Source organism: Lingula anatina, chromosome 8 (genome assembly GCF_051362555.1).
Source record: "Lingula anatina isolate TDL-2025a chromosome 8, LinAna3.0, whole genome shotgun sequence".
NCBI classification, from domain to species: domain Eukaryota; kingdom Metazoa; phylum Brachiopoda; class Lingulata; order Lingulida; family Lingulidae; genus Lingula; species Lingula anatina.
In genome coordinates this window covers 115,281-140,201 of record NC_141774.1, presented here as the reverse complement: position 1 = coordinate 140,201, position 24,921 = coordinate 115,281, and the positions used below count along the sequence as shown (strand labels likewise).

The window sequence follows — 24,921 nt, the reverse complement described above, 5'->3', positions numbered from 1 at the left end:
TGTTTCAGGATCCTAAGCGCCATCTAGAAGAACATGTCAGTGTTCTGATGTCTAGTAATATTGTAGACATGTTCTGTGTTCTGCTTCAGGATCCTAAGCGCCATCTAGAGGAACATGTCAGTGTTCTGATGTCTAGTAATATCGTCCAGTGCCTGGGATCCATGCTACATACTGTGGTGTTCAAGTAAATGGAGAGAGGACAAAATGTGTCTTGTGAACATCCTCACTGTAACTATGGCTAGTGACAGAGATCATATGGAGCTGTTTGAAGTGTGTTGTCAGACAGCTGGGTAGAAATGCTGGAGATCATTGAAGTATGTTACAGAACAGAAAACAGGTTCTGCTTATTGTAACCATTAAAGTAGAGAAACTTGATGAACAGAACTGCCAGAATGACTTCTATGTTATTTTCTCTTTAAAAAAATGACAAGTTGATCTGTTCTGTTGAAAGACTTTATTAGAATATGTGAAGAATAAATGTACATCAATATATATACCAATTCTAGACAGGTTTGTTTTTATTGAAGTTGCAAGTAATTTTGGTCAGTAAAGAGGAAGGGGAAGATGTTTCTAGAAAATGTGTATATAACTGTGAACAGCAGACTGATTTAAGATGGGATAATGAAATCTTAGGTCACTGAAGAAAAACACTGATTAAAGGAAAATGAATGTAAAGGGGCGCCTGTTTTACTTAATTAGTGTCAAGATAAATTACAAAAAGTTTTATGATACTTTAAAAATTAGTAAAACTTGTTATAACTGAATACTCCTTTCAGTAAAATGACCCTACCAGATAATAGTATCGGCCTACCTACTGGGTCACCTTGGGATGTCAGCTTCCACATTTATGTTGAACTTCATCATACAATCAAGACTTAATTAATCAGAAATTTAGAAGCTCCTTCAGAAGACCATCAAATTACAAGTGTTTTTAAACCATTTGTTTGCAAACAAGATCCCATGATGCAAGCAAATTTTTCTAAAACTAATAACATTTCTTCACTCGTCTCCACTTTTAATTTTCTCTTTCAATTTTATATACATTAATTTAATATACACCTATTTAATATATTACATCGTGTGTCACCTGTGTGGACTGCTGTATGCCCTCAACCCTGGCCAAGGTCAAGGTCAGAGCAGAGAGCTCCCAACTACAAGCTATGTACAAAATGAACACAATTCACAACAACTGACATACAACCCAGCATCACAGCACTCCTGAGCACCTGTGCCTTGTTACTGCTCTAGAAGCCAAGGACATCGGGTGAAGAAAACTTGCAATAAAGACTTCAGACTGAAGGCTGGTTTCTAACCTTATGTCAAAAGGGTGCAAATAAATTAAAAGGGATGCAGTATTTTAGGCACCACCGACAACTATGATGACAGTAATTATGTGTCCTATTTCACTTATCAACACTATGAAGGCAGTATGAATTTGTAATATCCATTCTCTACAATGAGTTGACACCTCAGTACTGGACTTGTCATCAACTGTGGTCCTGAAGGAATTCTTGACATAAAGCAGGGCGCAGTGTGTCGCAAACATTCAAATCAAAAGCACAAGAAACCCAGGGGTAATCCTCTAGGTAGAAGTTACTGTATGTCCATGGTATGTTAACATCTAGGTTTCCTATAAGAGTGGTTGTTGCTGTGGCTGCTGATATAGTGGACTATTGACACTGTTTGGTGGCCCACCCATATAGCCACCAGGTGGCGCTGTCATTGCACTGATTTGTGGAAGGGAATTCATGGTAGTTGCACTGTAGGATGAAGCCTGCTGGCCAAAGTTTGCTGGTAAACTGGAAAGAATGAAGCACATGTATATCAATTCAAGTTGGCTGTCCAATGTTAGCTGTAACCGGAGAGAATGAAGAAATATAGTTCAAGTTCTTCATTCTCTCCAGTTTACCAGCTAACTTTGGACAGCCAACTTGAATTCATCTACCTATATTTCTTCATTCTCTCCAGTTTACCAGCTGACTTTGGACAGCCAACTAACTGTCCAAAGTTAGCTGGTAAACTGGAGAGAATGAAGAAATATAGGTAGATGAATTCAAGTTGACCATCCAAAGTTAGCTGGTAAACTGGAGAGAATGAAGAAATAGAGGTAAATGAATTCAAGTTGACTATCCAAAGTTAGCTGGTAAACTGGATAGAATGAAGAAATAGAGGTAAATGAATTCAAGTTGACTATCCAAAGTTAGCTGGTAAACTGGAGAGAATGAAGAAATAGAGGTAAATGAATTCAAGTTGGCTATCCAAAGTTAGCTGGTAAACTGGAGAGAATGAAGAAATATAGGTAGATGACTTCTAGGCAGTGACGGTGCCCTTCTGTCAACTTATAGCAATGGTGCAGACAAGAGGTTCAAGGTACCAAGTGTAAAAATAACATATTGCATTCACAGAGTTGATAAACTTCTAGTTCACTTGTGGAAAAGCTACTGAGTTGATAAACAAAGAGATACAGAGTGCAGGTCATATATTTAATTTATCATGCCCCATGATAAGAAGAATATTGTTAAGATGTAAAGATATAGTGTGTATGTCATATATTTTATTTATCATGTCCCATGATAAGAAGAATATTGTTTAGATGTAAAGATATAGTGTGTATGTCATATATTTTATTTATCATGTCCCATGATAAGAAGAATATTGTTTAGATGTAAAGATATAGTGTGTATGTCATATATTTTATTTATCATGTCCCATGATAAGAAGAATATTGTTTAGATGTAAAGATATAGTGTGTATGTCATATATTTTATTTATCATGTCCAATGATAAGAAGTAAAGATATAGTGTGTATGTCATATATTTTATTTATCATGTCCCATGATAAGAAGTAAAGATATAGTGTGTATGTCATATATTTTATTTATCATGTCCCATGATAAGAAGTAAAGATATAGTGTGTATGTCATATATTTTATTTATCATGTCCCATGATAAGAAGTAAAGATATAGTGTGTATGTCATATATTTAATTTATCATGCCCCATGATAAGAAGTAAAGATATAGTGTGTATGTCATATATTTAATTTATCATGTCCCATGATAAGAAGAATATTGTTAAGATGTAAAGATATAGTGTGTATGTCATATATTTTATTTATCATGTCCCATGATAAGAAGTAAAGATATAGTGTGTATGTCATATATTTTATTTATCATGTCCCATGATAAGAAGTAAAGATGTAGTGTGTATGTCATATATTTTATTTATCATGTCCCATGATAAGAAGAATATTGTTTAGATGTAAAGATATAGTGTGTATGTCATATATTTTATTTATCATGTCCCATGATAAGAAGAATATTGTTTAGATGTAAAGATATACAAGTTCTAATGTTGCCGTGACCGTACCGTAAACAACTCGGAAAACTTTCTTGTAGTATATAATGTCTTTACTGCATAAATAAATGTGAACATAAACTGAATTGAGTTGATTTGAACTAAAACTAATGAAACTTATAAAAACATAAAACTATATGATCCCGGAGACCCGTGTTGCTGAAACTAAAAATGTAAGGGCGGGACCTCAACTATATACCCGAGTGTCATGTGACACGAACACATCTCACTGAATACTCGTAATTGTCACTGCTCCACGTGTTGCAGTTATATGGCTCCCCAAAAAATAACTATTTTTTTACATTAATATTACTTAAACATACATTATATTAGTGGCGTTTTAAATCAAATTTAATTGACAAGCACTAATTACCTTACACCATGGAATCCATTCACTAAATCACTAATGATTTTATATACCAGAAATATCTTTACCCTTAACCATATTTGTAACCGTATATAAATTATAATAAACCGTAAATATAATTAATAAACTGTTTATAAAGTATGATAAACCGTAAATATAATTAATAATCATATACCGTATGATATCATTGATATACAATAACATTTAATGACCTTTGACCGTTAGGATACCATAGAAATAAATATTAATAATGCTTTACAACTTCTACATTATTTAAGCAAACATTTACCCTTCAACTGTGTGCTCCAACATTACCATCTTCTAAAGAAGACGCCACAACTGTTAACTGTTCTATTATCTGAAAAGTTCTAATGATGATATGAATATAGATACATACTTTAACAAAAAAAAACAAACATCAAATATAGATAACCAATTAAGTATGTACAGTGTGTCCTTAAGACATAGCAATTACAATTTAATTTGTTCATGCATGACATCCATATAAAATGATGATGATGCTTTGTAACAACTGAATTCCCTACTACTATACCATCAAACTCTAATTTATTAATCCAGCAAAATGCTATACTTAATTTGCAACGTATGCATTTAGGTTAACAATTGGCTCTTTGACGGGGATTAAACCCTGAATAAATCATTAATTATTATCAGTACTTGGAACTAAAAGTACCAACTTCTGAATTGGTCTGTCTAAAAACACAATTGGATCTAACCTTCGACCAGCAGAATCTAATGCATGAGTACTCATTGCTACTTTGACTTTTCTGACATGCTCATCATCACTGGGATAAACATTTTCAACTCTTGCTAATGACCAAAGATTTCTTGGTAAATTCTCATCTTTAATCAAAACAATATCTCCAACACAGAAATTGCGTCTAGGCCTTAACCATTTTTGTCTCACTTGTAAGGTTTGCAAATATTCTCTGCGCCATCTAAACCAAAACTGATTGCATAAATACTGAACCCTTCTCCAGTGTTTTCTACAATACATGTCTGCTTTCTGGAATTCACCAGGAGGCGGGAGAATAACATTTGTTTTGGTGGTTAACAAATGATTGGGGGTTAATGGCTCAAGGGAACATGGGTCATTTAGGTTGTCAGAGGTGAGAGGTCTGCAATTAACAATTGCGGTCACTTCATGCATCAATGTCCGTAACGACTCGTCGTTCAATTGAGACTGTGACTGCTCAAGCAGAGAAGACAAAACATTTCTCACAGTTCGAATTTGACGTTCCCAGACTCCTCCTGCATGGCTGGACGACGGTGCATTAAACTCAAATTGAATGTAATCGCATTGTCGTTCCCTCAAAAATTCTGACAAAGTATGCTGATCCATTTCACTGAGTGCTCTTTTAAGCTCATTGTTTGCCCCAATAAAATTTGTACCACAATCTGAACGCAGCAATCGGATGGGTCCACGTATTGCTTGAAATCGACGCAATGCGTTTATGAAGGAGTCCGTTGTCAGCGCGGTTGCCACCTCAATGTGAATAGCCCGTGATACAAGACATGTGAACAGCACACCGTAACGTTTGACCTCCTTTCTTCCTTCCTTCACGGTGAACGGACCAAAACAATCAACGCCGACGTATGTGAACGGGGGGCTTTCTGTCAAGCGATCTGCAGGTAAATTTGCCATCCTTTGCTCTCCCACTGAACCTCTCGTCTTTTTTCATGCAACGCAGTTGGATATCAGTTTCGACGCGGCTGAGCTAGCTGAAATGATCCATATGCCAGTTGACCTGAGGTAGTTAACTGTCATTCCTCTGCCTTGATGACCGCATGATCGGTGCGCGTGCTGTAAACATAGCGATGTAATATGATGAGATTTGGGTAATATAATAGGATGACGAATGTCGTAAGCAGCATAGGGTGACAAGCGAATTCGTCCTCCAACCCTCAGAAGTCCTTCCTTATCAAAGAAAGGGTTGAGCTTTCTCAGAGACAGTTCCTTATCTCCATTCGGGAATGCCTCGGCCTGCACGTGTTTGAAAATTTCATTTCGCGCTCCTTTTATATCGTCAACAGTGATTGGCGAGTGTGCCTTCTGACCCTCTCGACGCAAAATTCGGCGATAGCGTAGGCAGACGGCGATGGCCCGTTGCGCCTTGTACCAATCAGAGAAACGTTCAAGTCGATCCAGAATTGACACGTGGGATGACGTAGACAACGCTGATACTGCTTGCCTCACTTCTGGGTCGTCTTGGAGAAGAGAAAAATCATTTTGTTCCGTAGAAGCGATCGTTGTTTCCCATAAAAAGGAAGGTCCGTGAAACCAATGCTCATGATTAGCCAGATCGATGGCAGATAAACCTCGCGAGGCAACATCAGCCGGGTTGGTCTCTGATGAAACGTACGACCACTGGTTTGGCTCGGTGAAGTCCCTAATCACTTGTACTCTGTTGGCTACGTAAGTGTGGAATCGTCGTGCCTCGTTATTGATGTACCCGAGTACTATCCGACTATCTGTCCAAAAGTATTCAGTCAGTTTCTCAAATTCCAGCTCGGAGCGTAGGAGAGACGCTACTTTCACAGATACGGTGGCTGCTGTCAGCTCAAGTCTCGGAATGGAAACGGCCTTAAGCGGTGCTACCCTACTTTTACCCATGAGTAAACAACAGTGTATTTGTCCTCTTTCGTTCATGAGCCTTACATACGAACACTCTCCGTAGCCTCCTGCGCTGGCGTCACAGAAATGGTGCATTTCAGCAATTGACACTGAACCAAACTCAGGCGGCTTGTAACAGCGTTTCAAACTGATAGATTCCAATGAGCGAAGACCAAGCCTCCATTGCTCCCACCGTGATCGAAGGTTGTCGGGTATGGGGTCGTCCCAGTCTAAATTCTCAGCACACAGTTCCTGTAGAATGCGCTTGCCGATCATGACAACTGGAGCAACAAATCCAAGCGGGTCAAAGATCGAGCTGATCGTAGACAATACGCCACGTCTAGTTAATGGCCTATCTTTGAGTAGTATTCTGAATTGAAGCTGGTCAACTTCTACACACCATTGAACACCAAGGGCTCTCTCAGGTAAGTACTTGTCTGCATTCATGTCAATGACATCACAGTCGTGGGCTCGATCACCAAGTAGAACTGATTGGATGACTGCATTAGAGTTCGAGATGACCTTGTGAAGACGAATGCCTCGCTTCTCACAAAGCTGTCTGGATCGGCGCAGAAGTTCTATGGCATCTGATGCAGTAGCAGTCGACTTCAATCCATCGTCCACATAAAAATTTCTGTGAATAAAGTGTTTCACATCGGAGCCGCATTCATGTTCGTGTAAACTGGCCATCTTTTTTAAAGCAAATGATGAGCAGCCGGGAGAAGAGGTTGCTCCAAATAAATGAACACACATGCGGTAGTCAACAGGTTCTGATTCAAAGTCATTGTCTTTAAACCACAGAAATCTCAAATAGTCTCGGTGCTCTTCGTTGACACGAAATTGATAAAACATTTTCTCAATGTCACACGTGAACGCGACCATTTCATGGCGAAATCTCAGCAGAACACCAATAAGAGAGTTGGTCATGTCAGGTCCCTTCAGTAGATGTTCGTTCAACGACGTGTCCTTGTATCGTGCACTACAATCGAATACAACACGCAGTTTTTGTTTATTGTACACTCCATGGTGGGGAATATACCATGCACATTTACTGACGTCACTCGTGACTCTTTCAGCGTGTCCGTTGTCTATCAGCGACTGCATGAATTTCGCGTATTCGCGAGCGTAGTTTGGGTCCTTTGTAAAACGCGATTGCAAAGACGACAAGCGTTTCACAGCTAATTCTCGGTCATTGGGTAGAACAGGATTTTCCTTTCTAAACGGCAACGGCATTTCGTAATGTCCGTCGTTCGTGACGTGGATGCCTCTCTCGAGTATGTCTATAAACCGGCAATCTTCACGAGAAGGCGCGACAGTATCAAGCCGTTGATCGTTAAAATCGAGTTCTAGCATTTGCGCAACGTGCTTTGGTACAAATATTTCCTTGATACGATTCGGTTTGCAGAAGATCACTTTCTCGTTCATTTGGTATGACGACTTGACTTCTGGGGACACTTCATGGATCATCACACGATGACTTATGAAACCTGGGTCACCATCGTAGTTAACGAGTCCCGTTCCCACTATACTCCAACCGAGGCTAGTACGAAGAGCGTAAGGGCCGTCATTCATAGGGGGTATGACCTCTCGCGGGAATAAAGCGGATGGGCAGTTGTACCCGATGAGTAAGCCTACTTCAAAGTCGCCTCGAGGAATCAATTTATCAGCAATCGGTTGCAGATGGGGCCACTGGTGGGCGATGCCGGGGGATGGAATATGATCGCGATTGGCTGGTATCACGTCTCTCGTGTAACAGGGTGGTAAGGTAATTCTCTCGGAACCGTCATATGCACGCACGGATAAACCGGAGATCTTGCTACTGTCCAAAATCTGATTACACGCAGACATGGTTGACAATGACAGTTTAACAGGTGTGCCTTGTAACTGTAGGGAATCAGAAGTGTTTCTCAGAACAAAAGAAATATCTGACTGAGTGTCAAGCATAGCGTAAATGAGCTGCTCTCTTTCTAGGTTACTTTCATGCGAGATCCAAACTGGCACTATCATGGTTGACTGACTGACAGAAGTACTGTTTGAAGTATTGACAGCAGTATTGACCACATTGACCTTAGTAACTGCATTCTGGCGTTGAAAATCAGGGTCATGTAACGATGTAGGGTGTTTTTTGTGACATTTTGAACAGGTAAGTTTATTCAAGCACCCTTTAGCAATGTGATTAGGCTCCAAACATGCCATGCAAAGACGTTTGCTGAATAAAAGTTGTTTTCTCTCGGATAAGGGCATTTCTAAGAAAGCACTACATTCATTCAGCTTGTGGGTTTGTTGACAATGGGGACATACCTGATCAGTGATCACAGCGAAACTTGAACCTGGTGGATGTGCACTGGTCCTTGGCGTTGGGGGATGTGATGTGTGAGTTCTCTTCATAGGTGACGTGCGTGCTGTCTTTGTCTGTGGAAAGCGAGTAGTCTGCACACTGGGACCTTCGGATTTAAGTGCCTCCCCGAATACCGGGTCGTTGACTGCCTCTGATTCATGTTCAATAAAGGTGACCAAATCTGAAAACACTACAGACCTTTTTTCATCTCTGACAACCTTTGCAACAATACCCCTCCAACGGTTCTGGGAGTACATGGGAAGCTTTTTAACAATAACTTGCATGTGTGGGGCATGATTGAGAACTTGTAAATTATGCAAATGAAGCATTGCTGAATGACACTTAACTAAATACACTGAAAGCCCCTTGAGACCAACACTATCCTCCGCTCTAACAGCGGGCCATGCTAACAATTTATTCAAGTATGCCATTGAAATTTTGTATTCGTTACCATACTCTTTATGCAACAATTCACGTGCCCTTTTGTACCCATCTGGCATATAGAGACAACCACTTATCAATTCTTTCGGTTCACCATCTGTGTATTGATAAAGGTAGTACAATCTATCAGTGTTTGATGCAACTCTAGATTCTATTCTAGTTTCAAAAGAAATCATGAATGCACTATAAGTCAATACATCACCCTTAAACACTGGAATCTCTGGCTGCGGTAAAGGCGGGATGCACTGCACAAGATAGGGCACATCTTGTTGGCGAGGATAGAAGACGGGCGTTCCGTGAGGATCATTTGGAAGGAATGCATTTGGTACCTCTGGTCCGCGAGAAAAGTAGCCGGGTGTACCGCGAAGATAGGCTGGAAAGTCACTGGTCACGTCTTGTCGCGACTGGCGAGGAACAAAGTCTGACACACCATAGGTATCCGTATGGAGCATTTCACCTTTCGCACCATGGGAATCCGCCGTGACAGCTACACCGTGAGGATCCTTGCCGTGAGTCACACCGTGGGGGTCCATTCCGTCAGCTGCACCATGGGGAACCTTGCCGTCAGTCACACTGTGGGGGTCCATTCCGTCAGTCACACCGTGGGGGTCCTTTATATCAGCAGAATCGTGGTTGTCTGCGTTAACTTGACCTTGAACAGTTTCTACGTATTTTTCAGTCTTTGTTTTGTCCATAGGCAGTCTAAAAAGTGATTCTAGATCAGAGTTAGACCTATCTGAATCCGTGTCAAGGGCGGCGGCTTCTGCCGCAGCGGCTGCTGCATCCTTCTGAGCCGAAATTAATTCAAATTCAGCGTCCAGCAAAGCTCTTTGGCGTTTAATTTCAGTTTGTTTCTTCACATATTCCAAATTTACCTCTAAAGCTTTCGCCTTGGCCTTGGCTTTTGCATAGGATGAAGTAGACGCTCTAGACCGTGTCTTCAGCGAAGAGATGACAGATTTTTCCGTGTCTCCTTCCATATTCCCCGGGAATAGTTTTATTGTTGCCGTGACCGTACCGTAAACAACTCGGAAAACTTTCTTGTAGTATATAATGTCTTTACTGCATAAATAAATGTGAACAAAAACTGAATTGAGTTGATTTGAACTAAAACTAATGAAACTTATAAAAACATAAAACTATATGATCCCGGAGACCCGTGTTGCTGAAACTGAAAATGTAAGGGCGGGACCTCAACTATATACCCAAGTGTCATGTGACACGAACACATCTCACTGAATACTCGTAATTGTCACTGCTCCACGTGTTGCAGTTATAGTGTGTATGTCATATATTTTATTTATCATGTCCCATGATAAGAAGAATATTGTTTAGATGTAAAGATATAGTGTGTATGTCATATATTTTATTTATCATGTCCCATGATAAGAAGAATATTGTTTAGATGTAAAGATATAGTGTGTATGTCATATATTTTATTTATCATGTCCCATGATAAGAAGAATATTGTTTAGATGTAAAGATATAGTGTGTATGTCATATATTTTATTTATCATGTCCCATGATAAGAAGAATATTGTTTAGAAGTAAAGATATAGTGTGTATGTCATATATTTTATTTATCATGTCCCATGATAAGAAGAATATTGTTTAGATGTAAAGATATAGTGTGTATGTCATATATTTTATTTATCATGTCCCATGATAAGAAGAATATTGTTTAGATGTAAAGATATAGTGTGTATGTCATATATTTTATTTATCATGTCCCATGATAAGAAGTAAAGATATAGTGTGTATGTCATATATTTTATTTATCATGTCCGATGATAAGAAGAATATTGTTTAGATGTAAAGATATAGTGTGTATGTCATATATTTTATTTATCATGTCCAATGATAAGAAGAATATTGTTTAGATGTAAAGATATAGTGTGTATGTCATATATTTTATTTATCATGTCCCATGATAAGAAGAATATTGTTTAGATGTAAAGATATAGTGTGTATGTCATATATTTTATTTATCATGTCCCATGATAAGAAGAATATTGTTTAGATGTAAAGATATAGTGTGTATGTCATATATTTTATTTATCATGTCCAATGATAAGAAGAATATTGTTTAGATGTAAAGATATAGTGTGTATGTCATATATTTTATTTATCATGTCCCATGATAAGAAGAATATTGTTTAGATGTAAAGATATAGTGTGTATGTCATATATTTTATTTATCATGTCCCATGATAAGAAGAATATTGTTTAGATGTAAAGATATAGTGTGTATGTCATATATTTTATTTATCATGTCCAATGATAAGAAGAATATTGTTTAGATGTAAAGATATAGTGTGTATGTCATATATTTTATTTATCATGTCCAATGATAAGAAGTAAAGATATAGTGTGTATGTCATATATTTTATTTATCATGTCCCATGATAAGAAGAATATTGTTTAGATGTAAAGATATAGTGTGTATGTCATATATTTTATTTATCATGTCCAATGATAAGAAGAATATTGTTTAGATGTAAAGATATAGTGTGTATGTCATATATTTTATTTATCATGTCCAATGATAAGAAGTAAAGATATAGTGTGTATGTCATATATTTTATTTATCATGTCCCATGATAAGAAGAATATTGTTTAGATGTAAAGATATAGTGTGTATGTCATATATTTTATTTATCATGTCCAATGATAAGAAGAATATTGTTTAGATGTAAAGATATAGTGTGTATGTCATATATTTTATTTATCATGTCCAATGATAAGAAGTAAAGATATAGTGTGTATGTCATATATTTTATTTATCATGTCCCATGATAAGAAGAATATTGTTTAGATGTAAAGATATAGTGTGTATGTCATATATTTTATTTATCATGTCCAATGATAAGAAGAATATTGTTTAGATGTAAAGATATAGTGTGTATGTCATATATTTTATTTATCATGTCCAATGATAAGAAGAATATTGTTGAGATGTAAAGATATAGTGTGTATGTCATATATTTTATTTATCATGTCCCATGATAAGAAGAATATTGTTTAGATGTAAAGATATAGTGTGTATGTCATATATTTTATTTATCATGTCCCATGATAAGAAGAATATTGTTTAGATGTAAAGATATAGTGTGTATGTCATATATTTTATTTATCATGTCCCATGATAAGAAGTAAAGATATAGTGTGTATGTCATATATTTTATTTATCATGTCCAATGATAAGAAGAATATTGTTTAGATGTAAAGATATAGTGTGTATGTCATATATTTTATTTATCATGTCCCATGATAAGAAGTAAAGATATAGTGTGCATGTCATATATTTTATTTATCATGTCCCATGATAAGAAGTAAAGATATAGTGTGTATGTCATATATTTTATTTATCATGTCCAATGATAAGAAGTAAAGATATAGTGTGTATGTCATATATTTTATTTATCATGTCCAATGATAAGAAGTAAAGATATAGTGTGTATGTCATATATTTTATTTATCATGTCCCATGATAAGAAGAATATTGTTTAGATGTAAAGATATAGTGTGTATGTCATATATTTTATTTATCATGTCCCATGATAAGAAGAATATTGTTTAGATGTAAAGATATAGTGTGTATGTCATATATTTTATTTATCATGCCCCATGATAAGAAGAATATTGTTTAGATGTAAAGATATAGTGTGTATGTCATATATTTTATTTATCATGTCCCATGATAAGAAGTAAAGATATAGTGTGTATGTCATATATTTTATTTATCATGTCCCATGATAAGAAGAATATTGTTGAGATGTAAAGATATAGTGTGTATGTCATATATTTTATTTATCATGTCCAATGATAAGAAGAATATTGTTTAGATGTAAAGATATAGTGTGTATGTCATATATTTTATTTATCATGTCCCATGATAAGAAGAATATTGTTTAGATGTAAAGATATAGTGTGTATGTCATATATTTTATTTATCATGTCCAATGATAAGAAGAATATTGTTTAGATGTAAAGATATAGTGTGTATGTCATATATTTTATTTATCATGTCCCATGATAAGAAGAATATTGTTTAGATGTAAAGATATAGTGTGTATGTCATATATTTTATTTATCATGTCCCATGATAAGAAGAATATTGTTTAGATGTAAAGATATAGTGTGTATGTCATATATTTTATTTATCATGTCCCATGATAAGAAGAATATTGTTTAGATGTAAAGATATAGTGTGTATGTCATATATTTTATTTATCATGTCCCATGATAAGAAGTAAAGATATAGTGTGTATGTCATATATTTTATATATCATGCCCCATGATAAGAAGAATATTGTTTAGATGTAAAGATATAGTGTGTATGTCATATATTTTATTTATCATGTCCCATGATAAGAAGAATATTGTTTAGATGTAAAGATATAGTGTGTATGTCATATATTTTATATATCATGCCCCATGATAAGAAGAATATTGTTTAGATGTAAAGATATAGTGTGTATGTCATATATTTTATTTATCATGTCCCATGATAAGAAGAATATTGTTTAGATGTAAAGATATAGTGTGTATGTCATATATTTTATTTATCATGTCCCATGATAAGAAGAATATTGTTTAGATGTAAAGATATAGTGTGTATGTCATATATTTTACTGATCATGTCCAATGATAAGAAGAATATTGTTTAGATGTAAAGATGTAGTGTGTATGTCATATATTTTACTGATCATGTCCCATGATAAGAAGAATATTGTTTAGATGTAAAGATGTAGTGTGTATGTCATATATTTTATTTATCATGTCCCATGATAAGAAGAATATTGTTTAGATGTAAAGATGTAGTGTGTATGTCATATATTTTATTCATCATGTCCCATGATAAGAAGAATATTGTTTAGATGTAAAGATATAGTGTGTATGTCATATATTTTATTTATCATGTCCCATGATAAGAAGAATATTGTTTAGATGTAAAGATATAGTGTGTATGTCATATATTTTATTTATCATGTCCCATGATAAGAAGAATATTGTTTAGATGTAAAGATATAGTGTGTATGTCATATATTTTATTTATCATGTCCCATGATAAGAAGAATATTGTTTAGATGTAAAGATATAGTGTGTATGTCATATATTTTATTTATCATGTCCCATGATAAGAAGAATATTGTTTAGATGTAAAGATATAGTGTGTATGTCATATATTTTATTTATCATGTCCCATGATAAGAAGAATATTGTTTAGATGTAAAGATATAGTGTGTATGTCATATATTTTATTTATCATGTCCCATGATAAGAAGAATATTGTTTAGATGTAAAGATATAGTGTGTATGTCATATATTTTATTTATCATGTCCAATGATAAGAAGAATATTGTTGAGATGTTAAGATATAGTGTGTATGTAGCTGTGTTGGATGTGACAGTTGATTGTGTTTGGGGAGACAGTAGATTGTGTTGGGTGAGACAGTAGATTGTGTTTGGGGAGACAGTAGATTGTGTTGGGTGAGACAGTAGATTGTGTTTGGGGAGACAGCAGATTGTGTTGGGCGTGACAGCAGATTAGGTTAAGAGAGTTCACTTACCTGGAAAAAGATTGTGGTTCAAGTTGATTGCCTAAATACTGGTTCAATCTAGGATCAGAGGAGTGCCTTGGTAACTGACCTTCACCTTGAGGGAGCACTTGACCTTGGGGGTGACCTTGACCTACAGATGGCAGAGAACCAGGTGGGATATAACCAGGGTGTCCATCAAACATCTGAAACAGACAAATTATCAATTTTAACAACAAAGAGTTGTGTACCAAACGGGAAGTATTCTACCTACCCTAGTTGCACTGTCTGTACATTTGTCAGCTTTACCTGGCTTGCTAAAATCATATCTTTTAATTAATGCTTTGCAATGACAATCTACATTTTTCTGTTTTTCAAAAAGGCTTCAAATGTCAGCATTTGTTCCCAAAAAGTATTCCCCCCCCCCCTTGCACTGTTAAATAACTTTGTTCTTATAGTTTTAGTTGTACCTGAGGGGGGCAGTACTACACCCCCCCCCCAATCCCACTTTACTTTTAGTTGTACCTGAGGGGGTGGCTGCATTCCTGGGGGACCTTGACCTTGATAACCCTGCACACTTGGCCCAGACGGTGCACCTTTGTAGCTATAGCGAGGCCCTTCATTCATCAGTGTGTTATACATCTGCAGAGCCTCACAGACTTTCTGGTTCAACTCCATCAACATATTGTGATTCCTGGAAGAATGTCAAGTGTACCACTAGATTTTGTTTGGTGTGACAGAAGAGATTGTGTTGGGTGTGACAGTAGATTGTGTTTGGGGAGACAGTAGATTGTGTTGGATGTGACAACAGATTGTGTTAGGTGTGACAGCAGATTGCGCTGGATGTGACTTACCTGTCTATCTGCTCCAGTTCCTGGTCTATCAGAGGCCCCATCTGCCTGCACTCTTCTAAAACACAGAAAACACATTGTTATTGTAAACTGTGATATGATTTCTGTTTTCATGGACTACTGTATACTGAGAATCTAACACAACAGACATAACACAATCTTATTGAGCATCTAACATAATACACACTATAAATTTAATGGAACATAGACTAAGTTTCTACCAGAACAAAGACAATGTGTGGTGGCAGTAGTTTACCCTCTAGTTGCAGCATCTCCTGTGTGTCTGGTCTATTCTGGCCTGTAGGATCAGCATTCTGGAGCTGGTCAAGACATTCATCCATCTTAGACTGAAACACACAATAAGATGATATGGGGTTAGTCTGTGAGGAGTCATGGGGATTTCATGAAATACAGGCATTTTTGCATCACGGTGGTTAACTATTCAAGAGAGAGAGAGAAAGAGAGAGAGAGAGAGAGAGATTGATTACCTCATCAATAACTACTGTTTCAGGGGCAACTTCTATCGTTTTCACTTCTACATCTTCATTAAATGATACCTTCTTATCTTTTGCTGAAATAAAACACAAATGGAAATTGTCATTTCTGGAAGGCAATTAAAGATGCACAGGATAAGATTTCTCTGTAAAAATCTCATCTAAGAAAAGTATTATTTTCTCTAAATAATCAACTTTGGACCATCCTCTCTGGACCAGCTCTAGTGCTGTAACAATCTCGGCGATTTTAAATCCCCAGCTTGCTCTTATTTGTTTGTTTTCTTTTTTTTTTAATTCCAGTCATTTAGAAGACCACATACTGGACTCTGGTTCTACAGTTAACAAGACCACTTACTGGACTCTGGTTCTACAGTTAACAAGACCACTTACTGGACTCTGGTTCTACAGTTAAGTCCGCGGTGACAAAGTTGGCAGGGAAGAGACCCTCGCCCCTGTAGCTGACCCCCTTCCACCAGTTTGGATCACTGAAGTAGAGAACAGTAGAACTAAGTACATTTCTTACTTTAACTCTCTTCTTAGTACATACATCTGAATGACTTATGAATTTTGTAAATCAAGAGCAAAGGACTTCTGTCTCACAAGAAATAGTAACAATTTTGGAAAGACATTAGTATGTAACTGTTCACAGCAGGTACCTGTCATCTAGAATGCTGAGAATTTCTCCAGTTTTGAAGGTCAGTTCATTGTCTTCTGCTGCTTCAAAGTCATACAGGGCTCGTACCTGGCAAAGACAACATAGTTATTTCTTTATCACAGCAGTAATACAGTGCTTGTACTTGACAAAACAAAGTAGTTATTTCTTTATCACAGCAGTAATACAGTGCTTGTACCTGACAAAACAAAGTAGTTATTTCTTTATCACAGCAGTAAATACAGTGTTTGTACTTGACAATAATAACATCATTGATGTGTATGAGAGCAGTTATATAATAACAATGTCCTTATTGTCAAAATTGATAGTGTTAGTCCTAGGGAGCATTATGACACTGGATGTTTAAAAAAAAACTTTCAAAGACACATAAATAAGGTGAAAATTCCCTGTAACACATTTAAATCACTACAGTAACAGTTACTACCATTTTCTTATACAACTACTGTAACAGTCACTACCATTTTCTTATACAACTACTGTAACAGTTACTACCATTTTCTTATACAACTACAGTAACAGTTACTACCATTTTCTTATACAACTACTGTAACAGTTAATACCATTTTCTTATACAACTACTGTAACAGTTACTACCATTTTCTATAAATACAATTCCACAGCAGTCAAATCTAAAACTCTTCAAATTTCTGGCAGTAGTACATTTGACCTACTTACTGGTCCCTCCAGTTAGTGCCAAATGACCTTGTAACGTATGACAGACTACTGCTGTGTGCAATAGCAGAATTATTCAAATAAAAGTTGGCAGAAACATCTACGGGTTATATTTACAGCTCAGAGATTAAGCATGAAGTATCTGTTCAATTACCATTTTTTGGAATTATAAAACAAAACCCTTTGGTATAACTTTAAATTATACTTCTGAAAATATACGGCAGCATTTGTCGGGTTTAGTGACAATAATCTGACGTGCCTACTCATTTTATATGCACATGTATACTAGACTAAAATATAACTAAGAAGAAACAGCTTCAAGGTACTTACATTTGACCTCACTCTCTCTTCATCACTTTAACAGAAACACTCAGAATGCTTACTTTTCGTAATTCTCTGTTTTTGTTCTGTATAGGAGAAGGTGCCCTCGCTGAGGGATACAGACTGCTGGTGGCTCCACCTGTTGATGGGTACAAGCTGCTAGATTTTGTCTTCTTTTCTTGTTCTTCTAAAGATGCCGCTATAGCTGGAAATGCATATACGGTGTTAAAATGGTGTTGTCTTAGCATCAAAATTAACTGAAGTGAGCAAGTTTTTAAAAGCAACAACAAAGGGAAAATGTGCACTAAAGCTGCACTGCTCAATGACACTACACACACTGCTAATATATGTTGTCAACAGATTTAAGAATAGTTGTTTTCCAGTATCTAAAAGGTAACAAGCCATGGATGCTTGTCTTTACCTTTCATAATGTCATCTTCTTCCTGCGCTGTGATGTCGGACGAGCCACTGGTAGTACTACTGGATGACTTAGGCTATAATAAAGAGGAAATAACCAATAATTAAACCACAACAGTCCACTACTGTCTTACTACTGCAAACATGTCCCTCTGCCTTCAGACTGTGGCACAACCCCCCTCCCTCCATCCCAAGTAAAGGAAGACTTACTGTATCTGAGGAGGTAAAACTATGGCCCTCTGCCTTCAGACTGTGGTACAACCCCCTCCCTCCATCCCAAGTAAAGGAAGACTTACTGTATCTGAGGAGGTAAAACTATGGCCCTCTGCCTTCAGAATGTGGTACAACCCCCCTACCTCCATCCTAAGCAAAGGAAGACTTACTGTATCTGAGGAGGTAAAACTATGGCCCTCTGCCTTCAGAATGTGGTACAACCCCCCTACCTCCATCCTAAGCAAAGGAAGACTTACTGTATCTGAGGAGGTAAAACTATGGCCCTCTGCCTTCAGACTGTGGTACAACCCCCTCCCTCCATCCCAAGCAAAGGAAGACTTACTGTATCTGAGGAGGTAAAACTATGGCCCTCTGCCTTCAGACTGTGGTACAACCCCCTCCCTCCATCCCAAGCAAAGGAAGACTTACTGTATCTGAGGAGGTAAAACTATGGCCCTCTGCCTTCAGACTGTGGTACAACCCCCCTCCCTCCATCCCAAGTAAAGGAAGACTTACTGTATCTGAGGAGGTAAAACTATGGCCCTCTGCCTTCAGAATGTGGTACAACCCCCCTACCTCCATCCTAAGCAAAGGAAGACTTACTGTATCTGAGGAGGTAAAACTATGGCCCTCTGCCTTCAGACTGTGGTACAACCCCCCTCCCTCCATCCCAAGTAAAGGAAGACTTACTGTATCTGAGGAGGTAAAACTATGGCCCTCTGCCTTCAGAATGTGGTACAACCCCCCTACCTCCATCCTAAGCAAAGGAAGACTTACTGTATCTGAGGAGGTAAAACTATGGCCCTCTGCCTTCAGACTGTGGTACAACCCCCTCCCTCCATCCCAAGCAAAGGAAGACTTACTGTATCTGAGGAGGTAAAACTATGGCCCTCTGCCTTCAGACTGTGGTACAACCCCCCTCCCTCCATCCCAAGCAAAGGAAGACTTACTGTATCTGAGGAGGTAAAACTGTGGCCCTCTGCCTTCAGACTGTGGTACAACCCCCCTCCCTCCATCCCAAGTAAAGGAAGACTTACTGTATCTGAGGAGGTAAAACTATGGCCCTCTGCCTTCAGAATGTGGTACAACCCCCTCCCTCCATCCCAAGTAAAGGAAGACTTACTGTATCTGAGGAGGTAAAACTATGGCCCTCTGCCTTCAGACTGTGGTACAACCCCCCCTACCTCCATCCCAAGCAAAGGAAGACTTACTGTATCTGAGGAGGTAAAACTGTGGCCCTCTGCCTTCAGACTGCGGTACAGCTGAGGGATCAAACTGTAAAGAGAAAACACACTTTGGTCAGTCAACATTCATTTGTGAATAAAGGAGTAATAATTATCTGTCTACAGTAGGCTCTCATAACAAATCTTCAGTATCTGATCTCCTAGTATTATTTCAATTACATGCTGTATACAACAGTAAGACAATAAGTTGATATGTCTACCAGTGGTGTTATCCCTACCTTAATGACGGGTCACTTTTAAAATCTCCTTTTGCCCACTTTTTAATCATTTCCTTCAGCTTCTCTGCCACCTTAGGGTGTGCCTGCTGAAAAGACAAACTAATCATCAGAGATAGAACATCAATGCAAGTACTGACAACATTCTCAATAACAGAATTTAAGATCAGATGTCTTTTATGACTAAGTGGCATTTCACAGAGATCCTGTAAGACCACTCACCTCTTTTTTCTGATCTCAAAATTCAGCCACTAGTTTTCACCCTCTTATACAGTTTTGTTAAGTTAAATTAAAGTGAGTTAATCCTTACAAACCATTACATAATATTTTAAAGACTGCTAAGTACTGTTTAGCTAAGCAAAGTTTTGTGTAAAATGAAACCCAGTGTCGTTACCAAAACTAAAGAGAGAAATTAGTTGTTATCGTAGATTTGTGAGCTTCACAGCTGTCTCAGATGTTCAAATCCAGAACTTCTAACAGCATACTGGTTGCTGATAACATTTAATACTACATTTACACCCAGTAGACTACTGATCCTATTAACATTGGGGAGTGGTGTTTGCCTCAGATAACATTTAACAGTACATTTACAGCCATGCAGACAAATTCTAACTATGGACACGGGTCTTGTAAACATAATATTCACAAAGATCATTTCTTCACTTAGAAACTCTTTTATCAAAACTTTTTTACAAGTGATACAATTCTTTTCAGAAAAATACCCCCCTCTCTCTCTGTTTGTGAGTACAACCATGTATAATATTGTTTAAGCCAGTTAACTTCCTCTCCTGCCAGTAGATGTCAGTAAAGTAAGTAAGCTTGTATTCTAACCTTTCCCATTATACAAGGTTTGATATCGTCAGTGAAGTCCTTGCTGGCGACTTGCTGGTGAAATACCTTCCCACAGTTGCTGACACACGCGTCCAGGAGCTAAAGTAACATGCAACGTGACCAGTGAGTTCAAGCAACAGTAAAAAATACCCGAGTCATCATGGCCACTACAGATCCATCCCATCATATGAAGCACCATAACTGGACATAACACAGGATACAAACTTTTGTGCCTCATTACAAAACAAGGTCATACAGACGGCTTTGTTGTGTAAGACACTTTACACTAGAACACATTGTTATTAATTAGAAGGGGCTTCTCTGCTGTGGTTTTTAATACTTGTTATTACTTCAGATGTTATGATTGAAAATAAATCAAAGTTTTAGAGGCCTGCACTTTTATGACCTTTATGTTAAAATTTCATGTGTTCCCTTTTTCAATACACATTGCTTCACCTCCCAGAAATCAGCACGGAGAATCAAAACCCAAAATTTGATAGAGGTGGTGGACTATATCACACAATATATTTGACCAGTTTCAAACATATTTCCACAGTGAACTGTGTTGCTATATGCAGCCTTTCCTGTCCAGAGACGTGGTAGTGTCCAGCTATGTCCAGTTATGATGAAGAAGAAGAACCTTTGAGTTGACCATGTGACAGTGGCAATATTACAGTGGCAATATCAACATGCAGACATGACAGTTCTGGTAAACACACACTGGCAGTACCCTAGATGGCAGCTGGATCTTAGGAAATAGTTTACTGTATATATACATGTTTCTTAATTTCCAGGATAACCAGCTAGCAGCCAGTGTGGCACTGTCACTGTGGGTACAGTGGAGATTAGACAACAACCATGTTTAGCCCTGACACCAGGTAGTCAACACAGGATTGCAACCCTGCATCTACTGAGGGTCAGTGGTCAACACAATGGGGGGGGGGGGAGAGTTGCACTTGGTAGGTGGGGGGGGGGGGGGGGGGGGGGCAGGTTGCAATCCAGGTTTACTCCCAGAATAAGAACTGAAACAATTTTGTTGCCAACCCATCTTACACATGGCTTCTGAAATGAAACATTGCACACTCCACCAAAGCTGCCAGCATATCTGAAATGTTAAAACAAGCAGTGCTGTCATGTGGAAACACTGATACAAATGGCCCAAGTGTAGACAGGAAGTTTACCCCACAGATCACTGTACCTTGCCACTGAGGACAGCCTTGACCTCTGAGCTGAAATCACGAGAGGCCACCTCCAGGTGAAACGTATGTCCACAGTTGCTGACACAAGAATCTAAGAGCTGAGAATAAGAAAGAAGCAAAGTCAGACAACTACATATTAATTTGTTTTTTCTTCTGGATGAACATATGCTTCACACAATGAAATGTTACTATCAATTCAAAAAGACCAGCAATTAATCAAAACAGAAACAATTTATATTCTCTGAATCTCTTGTCAAAATATATCAAACTTACTGTAAAACTGAAAAGAAAAGAAAAGATTTTCAATGTGTCAGTAATATTTATGATATTTTATAAAAATTATGCCTAAAATGTTTCTAGGTAAGTGAGTAACAAAAAAATACATGTTAACATAAAGAAACTAAATTGACAAAAGTTTTGGGTAAAATTACTTTCAACATATTCAGTTCAAGAGGTCAAAGTCTAGGTTCCCAAATATATTTAGAACGAGTCATCTGGATGGACCTAACTCCCTGGGGGTTCAGACCTAACTTCCTGGGGGTTCACGCTAAATTGCTGTCAGCTTCTGGGAGCCAAGCACGCATGAAAGTTAATTACCCCCTTATAGCTTTTAGTAGGCGGAACAGACATTAGAGCCAGTTAAGCTGACAACAATATCTAGTGATACTCCCCAGGGGAATAGATCGATCTAAATATCTGTGGGAATGGTCTCTAAGACATTGACAGGGGTTTAGCCAGGATCTTGATGCAGACCACTAAAAAGGTTTGAGCCACAAAATTAGGAGCTAAAGATAAATGGCCTCAATCAATTTTGCAAAAATAATCATATTAATTGTCCCCTGTTCAACCTGGGTTGTCAGCCATCTTGACACAGTTTGAAAAGAGCGAGAGTCTCGCATTGCAGCCACTTACAGTGATAGCTTGCATTGAGACTTGTGGAATCTGGTGTTTAATCCTCTTCATTATACTTCTAAGACAATCTTTGGGTCTGGAAAAAATAACCATAATGCTGATACACATCTATACTAATATCTTATTACAGCAATTTTTGAGTTGAGTATTTTATTTACACTTTTAAATTAATACAAGAATGACATCTGCATTCACAGACCCCACCCTAAAGTACCCCTTGATATTAGCTTGTATATAATTCTTACCCCCAACCACCCTCACACATCACGCATTCAAAACACATGATCCACAGGCTAACTGATCGAATTTATTTGAGTTATATAAGAATCTAGTAGAAGTGGTTTACATGTGTTACTGGGAATCCACGCTCCACCGATGCTCGCTTCGTATGTACCTTTAATTCAGGCTACCCTCACAGAGTACACTCAAAACACATGATCCACAGACTAACTGATCTGCCAAATAAATATGGCGAACCCCACTTAAAAAGTGATGCTGCCAATTCCCTGATGGTCTCCTCTCCCCCACACAAGCCCTCCTCCAACACTGACACAATCTAACTTGTATCTAATTCTCTCTCTCCTTCTTCTCCTCCTCCACACATGCACTCTAACTTTTGACTATTTCTCCTCCCTACTAAACAACAACTTGTGTCTAAATCTGTCCCCCATCACCACCCACCCACACACACATTGACACACACACTATAACCTTTATTCTTACCCATTCTGTTCCCGGCCAACTCTGTCACAAATCTCCATAATGAGAGCCCAGTCTTCAGTGGTGTTCATTTCACTGGTGGCCTTCTCTGGAACACAAACAAACAGTTCAACTTCTTCATATCACAAAGTTCTATTTTGTCAATAGGTATGTCTGAGAAATTATGGAGGACCAACAGGTCACATGGCATCCATATGTTCCATAAATCAACCAACACCCTGCTCTCAGCCTTGTTGCACTCCAAAACTAAGCCAACCAAAGACTAAGTATGTGGCCCCATCTACCATATGATGTGACTCTGGTCCAACATACAAATACACAGCAGAAACTTAGCAGACACTGAGACAGTGATTACAGGAACACTGCAACCTAGACTACCACATAGACATAGGTGAATATTGTATAAAAACAGGCCACCACAGCCCTAGCCAGAGAGCAACAATGGACCAGGGGGAAAGTCAAAGAAGCAGTACACATCAGACAACAGGATCCCACCCTGAATAGAGACAAGGTAAATACCAGCTGTCCCCCATCTATGACCAGATCATTCTTTTAACTACCACACCAGGGTAAGAATTGTTCCCAGGTCTTTACACAGCCAATGACCTGTGGCAAGCAGCCTGACATTGCTCTTGGGATGAGAGAAAAATGAAGCTGTTTTACAAAATTTTTTGTTTCAAAGAGAGTGATAAATATTGCTACAATCATTACTTAAGTACCTAAAATCCATTACAATACCCTGCCTTTGTAAGCCTGCATGTGTGATTTCAAAGTACTACCTTTATTTTTCACTAATTAGCACATACTGTAGATAAAAAAGGTACAGTAAGTAAAATATAAAAGTGGTAATGCAGAGACTTCAATTTAATTCCAGTTATGCTCTGATGGTGTGACTTCCTGTGTATGAACACTTTGCTCTCTTTAGTTACTGCAGTGTACACCAAACTCTCTAAGTGCGGGTTTATATATCATCGACTGATCAAGGTGACAACTGAGCGTGATTGGGCTACGATTTCACTGACTGCAGCTTTAAGTCGCAAGCGCCTGTCTCAGTGTCCAAAGCGCAAAAGCCTTGTGTGGTTCTTAGATCAAGTGGGGAAGGCCTAAGATCTATTTCTGGAATAAAATTAGCCTATTCACTGTTTTTCGTATGACGATGAGTCACAGTTAGGATATCGCCGAATATTTTTGTTGGAGAGACATGAATTTACCTAGGATTCTTGCATACTAACGGACTGATAAGAGTTTGAAGTCGTTCAGGTACAACAAAAAGATAAACACCTAAAAATCGAACTCACCAACATCCTGATCAAATGGCGAAGAACTCCCAAACAATCCCATTTTCTTCAGAGATCGCTTCACAGAAAAATTGTTGTCGTTCTTCCCTTTACTGTTCTACTACGCATGACCGGAAGTAAGAAGGGGTGTTGGGATTGTCGGCACACCTAACACAATTTACGAGACGAAGACAAGGAAGTATCTA

General features: G+C 37.8%; 3 protein-coding genes across 8 annotated transcripts in view; 1 reads left to right on the top strand and 2 right to left on the bottom strand.

The window, feature by feature from the left end:
* Nucleotides 1–500, top strand: part of LOC106151737 (ubiquitin C-terminal hydrolase PSMD14) — a 9,279-nt gene extending 8,779 nt beyond the window's left edge. For 2 of the 4 annotated variants that reach the window (XM_087018943.1, XM_087018942.1), the window contains one exon: nucleotides 9–500. In XM_087018943.1, coding sequence (XP_086875069.1) covers nucleotides 9–188 — 180 coding nt within the window. In that variant the 3' untranslated portion in view covers nucleotides 189–500. The remainder of the gene's footprint in view (nucleotides 1–8) is intronic. The other 2 variants (XM_087018945.1, XM_087018944.1) reach the window with 2 other exon arrangements.
* On the bottom strand, nucleotides 436–24,921 carry LOC106151735 (signal transducing adapter molecule 2). Of its 3 annotated transcripts, none has more exons than XM_087018941.1 (16): nucleotides 24,737–24,921; nucleotides 23,442–23,526; nucleotides 22,719–22,794; nucleotides 21,806–21,904; nucleotides 19,780–19,862; nucleotides 19,529–19,592; nucleotides 18,109–18,181; nucleotides 17,750–17,892; nucleotides 16,678–16,763; nucleotides 16,412–16,506; nucleotides 16,016–16,098; nucleotides 15,784–15,874; nucleotides 15,531–15,585; nucleotides 15,202–15,370; nucleotides 14,710–14,882; nucleotides 436–1,799 (listed from the first exon to the last, which is right to left on the bottom strand). In XM_087018941.1, exons 1-16 carry the CDS (start codon nucleotides 24,777–24,779, stop codon nucleotides 1,631–1,633), a joined length of 1,587 nt encoding a protein of 528 aa, XP_086875067.1. In that variant the 5' UTR covers nucleotides 24,780–24,921; the 3' UTR covers nucleotides 436–1,630. The 3 variants fall into 3 exon arrangements, with proteins under 3 accessions (XP_086875067.1, XP_086875066.1, XP_086875065.1); XM_087018940.1 differs by lacking the exon at nucleotides 21,806–21,904 and adding an exon at nucleotides 20,608–20,706; XM_087018939.1 differs by lacking the exon at nucleotides 21,806–21,904 and adding an exon at nucleotides 20,608–20,706 and having other exon boundaries at nucleotides 19,780–19,865; nucleotides 24,737–24,920.
* Nucleotides 3,696–8,817, bottom strand: LOC147760134 (uncharacterized). The gene has a single exon (XM_086994030.1). The coding sequence runs from the start codon at nucleotides 8,744–8,746 to the stop codon at nucleotides 5,423–5,425; it is 3,324 nt and encodes a 1,107-aa protein (XP_086850156.1). The 5' UTR covers nucleotides 8,747–8,817; the 3' UTR covers nucleotides 3,696–5,422.